General features: G+C 39.4%; 1 protein-coding gene across 4 annotated transcripts in view; it reads left to right on the forward strand.

Annotated features, from left to right (window-relative positions):
- The window catches only part of CYRIA (CYFIP related Rac1 interactor A), a 99,565-nt gene that overhangs the window by 68,183 nt on the left and 18,334 nt on the right, over positions 1 to 13,048 (forward strand). For all 4 annotated transcript variants that reach the window (XM_005212933.5, XM_059891067.1, XM_005212932.5 and 1 more), the window contains exon 3: positions 6,443 to 6,522. In XM_005212933.5, coding sequence (XP_005212990.1) covers positions 6,453 to 6,522 — 70 coding nt within the window. In that variant the 5' untranslated portion in view covers positions 6,443 to 6,452. The remainder of the gene's footprint in view (positions 1 to 6,442; positions 6,523 to 13,048) is intronic.

Raw genomic sequence — 13,048 nt, forward strand, 5'->3', positions numbered from 1 at the left:
AATAACAGTTGCTTCCTCATATGGTGGTTGTGAAAATTAAAATATGATAATACATGAAAAGCTCTCATTGCTATGGCCTGCAGATCATTTTAAAATGTTAGCTGTCATTCTAATTGTAAACAGAAGGAGCAATGTGAGCGAGGGCCCTGAGGCAACAAAGGCAGGCTGCTTTTGAGAAGTGCAGGGTGTGATGAGTGCTGGGCCCACTGGCCCAGAGGAAGAGAAGAGACAGAGGAGCCGGCAGAGGCTGGGGGCCAGGTTTTCTGGACCCAATGCACCCATTTGCATGCCTTGTATCCTGCGGGTCCTGCAGAGTCTTGGAAGTATATTAAGCAAGGAAGGAACACTGTCAGATTTGTGTTTAGAAAGCTGGAAATGAATGGGCGAGAGATAAGACTGGAATTAAGAGGATCAGTCTGGGGGCTCTCTGTAGAGTGCAGACAAGCTCTGCTGGGGGTCTGAATTAGGATAATCTTTGGCCACCTCATGCAAAGAGTTGACTCATTGGAAAAGACTCTGATGCTGGGAGGGATCGGGGGCAGGAGGAGAAGAGGACGACAGAGGATGAGATGGCTGGATGGAATCACTGACTCGATGGACGTGAGTCTGGGTGCACTCCGGGAGTTGGTGATGGACAGGGAGGCCTGGCGTGCTGAGATTCATGGGGTCGCAAAGAGTCGGACACTACCGAGGGACTGAACTGAACTGATCTGAACTGAGACAAGGAAGGAGAGAAGTGTGTCCAATGCAATGAATCACCGGTGGAGATGTCCTTGTTTAGTAGCTGTTTAGCATGTTCTGGGGAGACCCTACTACCGTGGAGCAGAAACTCTCCAGGGGCAGCGACACACTGCACCTTATATTTTAATGTCTTTAAAAAAAGGAACTTGATGTCCCATTTACTTTTTGCATTAGTGGACAGAGCAAGAGAGTGACAGTCAGGAAACCTGTCTTCTGAACCTTCTTTGAACTAATGTCCTGGGGCAAGTACTGCTTCTTAAAACAAGAGCTTTAAAAAGGTGGCCCCAGTTCTAATGTGGAATGTGTTCTGATGACGTTTGGGACTTCCATCTGGATGACTGAAAAGGACATTTATTGTACCTGATCCACAAGTTCTTGTCTGTAAAATGGGTCCAATATCACCTTCCCTGCTTTTGACACGTGTTCATGTTGAGAATAAATGAGTCCAGAAACATCTTTGACAAAGATATGATGTTATATAAATAAATGTCATTGTGTATTTGTGATTTGTCTGGGGCTTATGTTGGTTCAGACTGGTAAAGAATCTGCCTATAATGCAGAAGACTTGGGTTCTATCCCTGGGTTGGGAAGATCTCCTGGAGGAGGACATGGTAACTCACTCCAATATTCTCACCTGAAGAATCCCATGGACAGAAGCACATGGTGGCCTACAGGTCATGGGGTCGCAGAGTCAGACATGACTGAGCAACTAATACTTTCACTATATATTAATAATTATGTTACAGAAAAATATTAGGCTCAACAGAACTTAATCTCCAAACTATGGAGTTATAGGTAAAAGAATCTAAATCTTTGATTTCTTAAATTTTTGTACCAGGGATGCTGAAAAATTTGTAGCTGCTGGAAGCTATTGTCTCACTCAAAATGCTAAGAAAACCCATGTCTCTAGTAGAGGCATTGAGTCTTTACCATCTTAGACCTTAAGAAAAATACTAGCAAATAAAACCATGTAGGGCTGTTTCTCTGTTTTTTCTCACTTTCTGTTCTTTATTGATGAAAGGTGGTATTGGCTTAGAAATACTCCTTTGCAATAGTTGTAGCTACAAAAGAAATTTTCTAAGTGCTTGTTCTCTAATCATGAAAATCAGGCATTGAAATGTTGGTGTACACAGGCAAAAGTCAGAATTCACAATGCCCATGCCCTGCCCTTGAGTTGTGCTATGTCTTACTTCTAGAAAACAAATTTCCTCACCAGAGATGGCCCTATTTTTTTAAAAAATCACCTGTGGTTGATTTTATTTGGTTTTACACTCTGGAAATACAGCTAATCCTATTGTTTATTTATTTTTTTCTTCCAAACAAGAGCAGAGTTATAACTAGGACAAAAAAATAATTGCACGTGTGTGTGTGTATGTGTGGTGTCTGTGTGCATGTTTTGCTTCTCTTCTCATTTTTGGAACTGAAGTGTTAGCAGAAGACGACTTCTTTAGGAAAATCATCATTTTCTACTGAGCAGCCTATGAGCCAACTCCCATGGAAGTGGTTTTAAGCTAAGAGCCAAGAAGGTAGTCATAGAAAACACCAGTATACATCCCAAATCATCACCACTGAGACATGAGCGCCTCCCTTGGCAGAGACATGCGGGCTGTCTTTACAGACACTGTTAACGCTCCTACCGGGACTAGAGAAACGCCCTCCTTCAATTTTCAAAAAAAAAAAGTGAAAGGATCCATTTCAAAATTGTATTAAGTAAATAAACCTTGAGGAATAAGCCTTCTGTTTGGGAAAGTCACCCAGATTGTGTCTGCTGTTCTGTTCTCACCCCTCATTCCCCAGCTGGGGGCCTCCTCTGTGCCATTACAGATTCCCAGGGTCCTTCATGCCTGGATGGAGTTCACTTCTTCTATGAAGCCAACTTTTCTGGAAGACTCCACCCCGACATGGTTTCCTAAAGAAAGCATGAATTCCTCAAGAAGTATGTTTTTCCCTGTACGTGGAGCAATACTAGTGAGAAATAGGCTGCTTTGGAATCTTAACAGAAACTGTAGATTCTGTCCCCAGAAAAAGGAGCATAGACCTACAGTACTGTATTATCCTGCAGACACTTTCTGCAGACCATGGACTCTCAGTGTTCTCAGCCAGGGACCTGCTAGGGGTCTGAAGCCCCAGGTTCCTTCTTGTGGGGAAAAGAATGTGAACATTGGGTTCCCAGACCCTCAAGTTCAAATGTGACTCCATCTTTTACTCTCCTGTCATCTTTAGAAATATACTTAACCACCTGAACCTCTTTTTCTTCCAACAAATGAAGACAGTTGTAGCTACCCAAAGAGTTGGTGTAAGGTTTTAGTGAATTTAAGTGTGTGAAAGCTCCAAGCACAGTGCCAGGCACACCATGGGCACTCAATAAAATGTGCATGTTCTTGTCCCCTTGGAGGGGAACATTTTTTTTTTTTTTTTGCCATGAAGGAGGTGAACTATTTCTGTATCTGTTCAAGAAGTTTGTATTGAAATGCGTGTTTTCTAGGTTCCATAACACTACATAAGTTCCCACAATTTTATCATTCCAGACAGTTCCTGTTTGAGATGTCAACATCTAGAAATCTAGAATAATTCCAGTTAACTGACCTTGGCTGTTGTTAGAATCACGTCTCAAGATATTTGACCACATCAGCCAACCAGCCTAAGTAACCTTCTGAACAGATAGCACTCTGCAGCCGGCTAATATTTGGATGTATTTCCATGTGTGTTTCAGTCTGTTACTAATTTTAAAGGCTTAACGTATTTCCCACCCAGGAACTCTAACAGTAAAATCCTACACAAGGCAGACTTTTAGGAGGAAGCTAAACTCATTCAGGTCTCTTGTGACATGTTAATAGCACAAAACTAGGGAAATTAAGAATATTTAACTTCCATTAAGGCATTTTATATGCAAGTCGGGGCTGCTACTAAACAGTAGAATCATCTTCCTGCAAGATTTGCCTTGGGGTCTGAGTTGGAATTGTTCATTAAATTGGAAACACATTGTTTCCTAGAAACCCAGGAGGGTTTGTGAATACTGCCCAGTGATAAGGATGGACTACACTAGTTGTGAGTTTCAATTTGGCAGAACCTGTCTCACACAGGGCTTTGCTCAAAAATATCTTAAAAGGAAACACAAATCAAGACAAGGGAGGGAAAATTAAACAGTGACAGAAAGAACATAAAAGAGGGAATATTCTTTTGGACAAGATGAGCATGGAGTTTGCCTCCTACTCTGTGTCTGTGTGCTCGTGCACACATGCCCAGGTGACGCTAGTGATAAAGAACCTGCCTGTCAATGCAAGAGACACAAGTTCGATCCCCTGGAGGAGGACATGGCACCCCACTCCAGTATTCTTGCCTGGAGAATCCCATGGACAGAGGAGCCTGGCGGGCTACAGTCCACAGGGTTGCACAGAGACGGACATAACTGAAGCGACTTAGCACACACACACGCATGCCCAAATATTCATATACTTCAAGATCGGCAAGGTTGAAGAAGTATATATACTTCCCAATCTTCTGCCCAACTCATTTTCACAATATTTTTAATTTCTACTTCACCACCACCAGTGACAGGAAACTCACTATTTCACAGGGCAAATCACCCAGTAGTCTGACAACCCTAATGGTGAGAAATGTTTTCACAACATTGAATGAAGATCTTCCTCATTATTCCCTCATTGGTTCTAGTTCTCTTCCCTAGAGCCACATAACGCCTCTCTGATTTGTCTTCCATAGGAGAATTCTGAGTAAGTATTTGAAGGCGTTAAGATAATCATCATGATGACAGTGGTAATTATCACATATTGTTTCTTGAGCACTTCTTAGAAGCACTGTGCTAGGCATTTTATATCTTTAACCTCATTAATATCCATGAATTGATGAAATAGATACGTTTCAAAAACTCTTTTTATAGATGAGAAAACAGGCTTAGAGAGTCAGTGCCTTGCCTTGGATAACAGAGCTAACAAGAAACAGGTAGGATTGCAAGCAGTCCTTCCTAAGTTCTTCTAGCTTCACATTAGTGACATGGGTGACTTTGGGTGATATCTCTAAGTGAATGTGAGTATTCTCTCAGAGGGAGGAGTATGGAGACTATATTATACCACCAGCTGCACTCAAGAGAACTGCTTGTTATGTATTTTTATTTTTGTTTATTCTCCTTTCACCACATCTTTCTTACAATGGCATTTTTTGTTGTTGTTGTTAATTCCTACAGCAACATAAACACTATCAGGAGCCATGTGCATAGAAAATTACAGCCCTGAGCTCCATTATCCCTCACAAGCTGAGGTGTCTGAGTCACGAATTAGAGGAATGCCTTCAGCACCCAGCATGAGATCGCAGCTCCATCAGTTCAGTTCAGTTGCTCAGTCGTGTCCAACTCTTTGTGACCCCATGAATCGCAGCACGCCAGGCCTCCCTGTCCATCACCAACTCCCGGAGTTCACCCAGACTCATGTCCATCGAGTCAGTGATGCCATTCAGCCATCTCATCCTCTGTCCTCCCCTTCTCGTCCTGCCCCCAATCCCTCCCAGCATCAGAGTCTTTTCCAATGAGTCAACTCTTCCCATGAGGTGGGCAAAGTACTGGAGTTTCAGCTTTAGCATCATTCCTTCCAAAGAACACCCAGGGCTGATCTCCTTCAGAATGGACTGGTTGGATCTCCTTGCAGTCCAAGGGACTCTCAAGAGTCTTCTCCAACACCACAGTTCAAAAGCATCAATTCTTCAGTGCTCAGCTTTCTTCGCAGCTCCATAGATATATGTAAAATGAATGAAGGCATTCATTCATTCACATAGAATGGCCTCCTGAAGAAGAAGTTTTAATGACTAGAGCTGAGAGCAATAGACACGTTGCTATTTATTTAAATCAGTTCAGTTCAGTCGCTAGGTTGTATCTGACTGTGACCCCATAGACTGCAGCATGCCAGGCTTTCCTGTCCTTCACCATCTCCCAGAGTTTGCTCAAACTCATGTCCACTGAGTCAATGATGCCATCCAACCCTCTCATCCTCTGTCATCAATAATGACTACATTTCCCTATTCTTTCAGCTTGGGGTTGCAGATATGTCACAGATTTGTATTTCTCTGTAGGGTGGATTCACCGTTGCCAATGCCTCAGGCTGCAGTTTCATTGAGAATAACTTTTTGGATGTTATACCTTTTCATTTTTACACTCATGAAGTACTAATCTCATAACTATTGAAATGTCAAATCGCAGGAACCTCTGACTTACCTGGGAAACAGGACCTCTTGTACAGGCTAAAAGGGATTCCTGGGAGTGTAAATCTGTTTTCTAAACTCTTTTCCTTGGGAACTTTGAGAAATTTACCTTTCTGGATAGGTAATTTAATAATGCCCTCACTATTCTGCTTCCATTGACATAGTATGTTCGCACACCAATGGGACAGAAATCAAGCAAGGATTAAATATTAACTGTAAGGATTCTGGGGATTAGTGAAAGGGAAAGGGGAAAAAAAAAATTCTAGAATACACCTGAACTCTGCCTCCTATGACCATTACCCAATTCTTTGAACAATAACTCATTGCTAAGTTATCACTTGTCACCTAGCATAAAAATACTTTCTATTAGGTCTTCTGATGTAGTTATAGGGGTTCAATGGTATTTATGCAAATCATTCAAAAATATCTAAGCTTTTAAAAAGTATGTTTTTTATACTGCTAATGGTGTTTGGTTTTGTGTTCCCTCTCCTAGGCTTGCTGGGATGGGAAACCTGCTCAAAGTCCTTACCAGGGAAATTGAAAACTACCCACATTTTTTCCTGGATTTTGAAAGTAAGTTCCAAAAATTAAAAGATTATGATGAAAAAGCTTCACTTTCTTTATAGTTTGTTGATAGGGGAGTTATAAAGATTGTTATGTAATTCTTAAACCACATCCAAATGTCTCTCTACATTTCTCTGAGTCTTCAAAGACCATTTCCTCCTTTCTTTTCATATATTATTTTTTTTAAAAACAAAAAGTATCTTTTTAATATGTTTATGCTTTTCTTTGATTTTAGAAGCAGTTATTGTAAGCCTAACATCAATCATCATCATGTATTTTCCTAATAATTTTCATGAATTATTATGTCATAATCCAAAGAAAAATAGTATACATAGTAATTTACACAGATTAATATAAAACAAATATCACTAGATGTAAAAGAAAAAGTGATAGATAGCAGAAATGAGACTTAGAGGTTTTGTAGTTTTGAGTAATCTCTGTCTGCTCTTTGTGTATTATTCGATAATACAGAACTGTTTCAGAATTTTGAGATGTAGCTTTCATTTGAAAGATTTTTTTAAATCAAAAACTTTTAATTAGGGAAACGGCTTATGAATCATGACTGAATACATACAGAGATTCTTTCTTATATTGTTCATGTTTGAATATGTTTATCAATGAGTGACACATTCATTTTAAGCAACTTATCTCATGTATCTATACTTATTCTTGTGGTCTCCTCCTTGTGAATTGCAATTCCACAATACCAAGCACAGTTAAATGTCCTTTGTCCCAGTAGTCATCATCTGTTGCAAACCTTAATCTGCTTTAAACTATAGTTTCAAGTATTGTATTCATATTAAAAATAAGTTGAAACTTCCTTGCATATATATTAAACCTTCTAACAGAGATTTTCTAAGTAAATGCTAGAATAACTTTCTAAGACACAGCAAACCAAACTATGAAAGATCTCTGGAGCTATCTTTTTAAAATCTTTGTTATGCCTAAATACCTACTTAAAAAGGAAAAGTATTCCCAAAACTCATACATTCTGAAAAAAATTTTTAATGCAAGTTATATTCAATTAAAGAGATCTCACTTGTGATTTAACTCAGTTTGTTATTGTTCTTGTTATTTTGCTAAGTTTGGCTGGATTTGATTGGGTGTGGCTGGTTATGGTTGAGTTGAGCTAGGTTTGGCTGGGTTTGGTTGTGTTTGGCTGAGCTTGTCTGGGTTTGGCTGAGTTTGATTTGGTTTGGTTAGGCTTGGTTCGGTTTGGTGGGATTTGACTGGGTTTGGCTGGACTTAATTTGGTTTGGCTGGATTTGTTTGGGCGTGGTTGAATTTGGTTGGGTTTAGTTGGTTTTGGCTGGGTTTGTTTGGGTTTGGTTGGGCTATGCTGGGTTTGGTTCAGTTTAGTAAGGAGGGCACCTAGGAACTCAAGACCCAGATTGATATGATACTTCAAAAAGATTTTTTTTTTAAACTGGTGTGACTTTTGCTACTCTTCTATAATATACATATCTTTGTTATTACAGGAAGATTTATTAATAATTTTTTAAATTGTTGCAGAATGAACTAGCTATTATTCCAACACTCTAATTTTACTACTTGCATCTTTAATTGGTCCTTTCCACTTCTTGTCATATGTATTTTACACTGTTTCATTCAGCGTGCACAAAGGCCAAAATAGTGGTAAAACAGCGTTCACTCACAACTTCAGGGGCATATAAACAGCTAAGGGAGTTTCATGCTTTACTTTTTTGGAAGTTCAAAACTCCACATGCATGTGTACATGCTTCTCACAATGTCACTCAGAATTCAGTGGCCCCATTTGCCTATGTAGCTGTTCTTTAACTTTGGCCTTCCCATGCTTCCACAAAGAATAATATTGAGTTCTTTGTCAAGTCTAATATGAAAACCCTTTAAAGTGATAAAAGTAAAATACAGGAATTTAAAGCATTAGTTTTCAGCTGGTGTTCTCTGAAGCACCAGAATTCTGAGGCAAGATCTCAGGGCATCCCCTTCCCCAGCAACATTGCAAAGGGGCCTCTCTTCCTCTCTCCTACAACCCAAGGACTCTGACCTACTCAGTCTTGTAGTTTGGCCATTTTCTTAATATGTTATTTAAAGAAAGATCATGGTGGCCGAAGAAAACATTTCAATATTTTCAATTTTGATAATGACTTATAGTATCAAAACTCCACTTATAGATATGCTCTAGTTTCTTCAGGAAGGGGAAATGTAGACTGGATTTTCATGTCTGGTGGCCTATTACTAGGACTAGAACTAAAGTATTTAAGGAAAATATAAAACTATAAATTTATAGACATGTACAAAATCCTGTTTATATCCCCCTTACTACCAAAGAGAAGATTAACATTATTTCACTGAGTCTGAGAAGATGAGTCACTGGGCTGAAGTCACACAGGGAATGATTGGGGAATTGAGGTGGGTGTATAGATGTCTTTGGCCTTCTTCCTCCCTTTGCTTTGATTCCCTTAAGTGCTCATCATAGGCAGCTTCCAGGAAGTAATACAGCCATCATCTTCTGCCTAATTAGAGAGGGAGATGAGATGTCTCAAAAAAAAAAAATTGTTTTCATTTCTTGATTCTTCAAATCTTATTTCCTAAAGCTGGCTTTCAAGAAAGAAGGATGATGGACTGGAAGGGTGGGGAAGATGGGCTGAGGTCATAATTTTTCCTTGAGTATGTAGATTTCAGTTTATTATGGCAATAGTATGTTGAGTATGGTCATGAGCATCCGTGTAAGCCTGGTGACATCAGGGAGACAGAACTAACAAGAGCAGCCATTACCTAATGAAGCCCCAAGCTGGTGTGGAGGACAATATAGGCAGACAGTTCAAAGATAAAATAAAATAAGGGGCTTAGAAGAGGCATGGTGCGGCCTGAGAATAGAGGGAGAAACTTCTGGTTTCAAGAAATGGATGACCTCAGGAGGAATTAGAGCAGTTTTCTTGCAAAGGTGGAATTTGGAATGGACTTAAAACAATGTGTATTTTTTTCCGAAGACCTAGAAGACCTGGGTTCATTTTCTGGATTGGGAAGGTTCACTGGAGAAGGGAAAGGCTACCCACTCCAGCATTCTTGCCTGGGGAGTTCCATGGACAGAGATGCCTGGTGGGCTACTTACAGTCCATGGGGTCGCAAAGATCGGACATAACTGAGCAATTAACACCTTCACTTTCAGAAGACTTTTCCAAAGAGAATAGTTGAAGGAAAACTACAGAAGATTAAGAGCTGAGTGTATGAGAACTTCAGGCCTGCTTGTGTTTAAAGGGAGCTTGAGTAGGAGAGAGGCTACATTGAGGGAGAAGCAGGGCAACTTAATTGAGATTCCTGATGGCAGGGCTTGGGCCTCACCCAGTTTGGTGACCCAGCCATCAGCTTGTGCTGAGTTAAGAGACCGAATGAGCCCAAGTAACAGATGCTGGCCATGTGAAGAAACAGGATAGAACAGGCTAGATAAAACAGCCAGAAGACACAGACTTTCAAGAAGGAGGGAATGTAAATAGATTCAGATGCTGAGAGTAGTCAAGAAGGCTTGAAAAGGGGATGATGAGTTGGGCAGTTAGCTGCCTAACAGATTCAGGATTTATTGCTTTAAATACAGAGGTTGGATTGCAAAGAGTTAAGGAGGGAGTCAGCAGTAAAGGGAGGAAGGCAGGCTGAACAGGGTGTAACAACAGCTTAAATGCATGTGGCACCTCTGCTTTGAGTATTGAATATTCTTTTTGAAGTCAGTGATGGAATATAATTGAACTGGGTCAAATAGATATAATTAAGCTGGGTCAAAATTTAATACAAAATTAGACACATCTGTCCTTAGGTTTTCCAGTTGTGTAGATCTGATTTAAATTTGTTTGACCTTTGTAGTAGGTTCTACAGTCTATGCTCAAATTTCTACAGTCACTTACCGTCTTTTTATTGTTTTTTCATCCCATGACTACTTTCTTTCCGTGAACAGAAATGTTATATTTTGATGAAGTGTGATTCATCATTTTCTTCCTTTTTCATTAAGTGCATTCTGTATCCTCTTTAAGAACTCATGCCTATTCCATGGTCATAAACATACTCAACTACATTTCCCTAGGAACGCTTTAGAATTTTAAGCTTTACCTTTAAGTCAATGATCAATCTTAGCAAGTTTTTGCATATGTTATGAAAGAGATATTGGATTTATTTCTTTTTTCATGTGATACAAAATTATTCTAGCACAGACGGCATTGCTTTAATGCTCTTACCATAAATTTGTTACTATTTATAATACGTGTGGGGCTACTTAGGGACCTTTTCTTCTCTCTCATTGCTTCTTGATCCATTTCACCAATTAATGCCAAAACATAGCAACTAATAAGTTAGGAAGTCAGGAAAAGCAAGTGCTTCAACTTTGCTCTTTCTCCAGATGTTCTGACTATTCTGGCACCTTTACTTCTCTGTATAATTTTATGTATCCTTCAAAACTAGCTTTTAATGTCCACAAAAAACCTTGCTGGGATACTGATTATAATTACGTAAATCAATAAATCAGTTTGGAGGTAATTGACTTCTAGGCAATATTAATTTGTCTCACCTATGCATATAGTCTTTCCGTTTGTTTAGATATTCTTTAATTTTACTCAGAAATATTTCATAGTTTTTAGAAATCTGACATATCTTTTGTTGAATCTACCTTTACTCATCTCATATTTTGACTATAACAGTTTTCTTACCCTCAGTATTTGCAGCAGTATGTATTTCCCTATTTTGTCTGCTTTTCTTTATAGCGTGTTTCTTATAAACAATATGTAGTTGCCCCAAGCTTTTTCGTCCAAGCTGAAAATATCAGCCTTTTAATTGGTATGTCTAGTCCATTTACTTTTAATTATTGTATGTGCATTTAATTAACGTTTGTATTTCTGTATCTTGGTGTGGTTTCCATTCGTTATCTTTTCCCTCTTTGTTTCTCAGTGTCTTTCTGTCTTTTAAGTGAACCAAATAATTTTTAGTATTCTTTTGTGTCCTTTCTGCTGACTTTTTAGTTGTGCTTCTTGGTTCTTACTTTAGAGATTATTATATACACCTTTAACTTACTGCCATCTGTCTTCAAAATGCATTGTTTACTTCATGAAGAATTTAAGAAACTTGTCACAGTAGACTTCCAATCACCACCCTTCCACTCACTCTTTGTGCTATTGTTACATGTTTTACTTCTGTGTACATATGTTATAAACTCATTGCAATGTCTTTATTTTAAACTTTAAACTCTTGAATAGTCTCTGTGTGTCTATTTTTGTAATCTTAATAGATCTTTTATATTTACTGACATATTTTTCAGTGTTCTCCATTCCTTCTGACATAGCTAGGTCTCTTTGGTATTATTTCACTTTAGCCTAAAGAACTTCTCTATGGGAAAGATTTAGATGGCATCTTATGCTTATGTCATGTGTGACCTATTCAATATCTGACATAGACCTGGGCATGAAGCATAAGCTTAGGAACCTTGGCTTCTTCATTGATGCTAATTCAGTAACTATCTGCAGAGCATCTTCTGTATCCTAGCTTCAGGCAGGACCAGCAGAAGTGGGGGTCGGGTCTTAGTGGAGCAGAGGGGCATGAGGGGGAATGTCATAAAGTACATAAGTACAGGAACATTAGAAGAGCACAGACTCTTTTTCAAGGAGTGTGTAACTGTTGGGGAGATCAGATGCAAGCACAATGAAGAGCCAATAGTACAGGTAGCAGAGAAGAAATCTGTGATAGCTAGAACAAAGAGAAAGTGATGGACTAGCCAAAAGAAGTACAGGTTCTAGGCTGGGATGAACATACGTTTCTTAGGCTATAGTAACCGAAAAGTGATTTTCTTATAAGAAAAATCCACCTTTATGAGCATAATAGGGATGCCAAAAACCATAATGGTGGTTGATGGGGTTAGTCAAGAGGGAAATTCTAAAGCTCCCAAGCCATGGTACTTCCAGAAAGGCTCTGTGTATTTTGACTTGTTACAACTACAGTCTCCTACTCTTTAAAGCAAGGGTGTGGGTGCATGTCAGATTATGCAAACAGCTGGAATTTCTTTGGGTGATGCAGAATACTTCTTACTACTACTGATCTCTTCTTTCATCTCCCCCTCTCTGGTATGCTCACATCTGCTGCGGTTGTGCATAGGGGGCTAGACAATCTTGGAAAGGGAAAGGAGGAAAATAAAGGATGTTTTTGGTCACTTTACAAATGAAAGCAAAACAAACAAAAAGCAAAGGAACAGAGCAGACCTGGGAAGCAATTTGTTTATGCCAGGGCAGGGATTCATTCAGAAAGATTCTTTCAGTTTCTAGCACTTTCACTTTTTAAGTGCTTTTCAGCTGTCAACATCCTCTTTATGATCCACAGACCCCCACAGGACCATATACGGAGGAGACGAGGTTCTTGCTAGCTCCCCTCCCTCTACCAAGAATTCATCTGAGACCAAGAGATTAATTGGCTTGCCCTGAGGTCTCATATTTAGTGAGTGAAAACTTATGATAGGATCTGGTTCTTCAAAAATTACATCCCTGGAGCTCTCTTCCCTCCATGACATCACAGGGATGCCTCAGCA

The sequence above is a fragment of the Bos taurus genome, chromosome 11, assembly GCF_002263795.3.
Source record: "Bos taurus isolate L1 Dominette 01449 registration number 42190680 breed Hereford chromosome 11, ARS-UCD2.0, whole genome shotgun sequence".
Lineage (NCBI taxonomy): Eukaryota > Metazoa > Chordata > Mammalia > Artiodactyla > Bovidae > Bos > Bos taurus.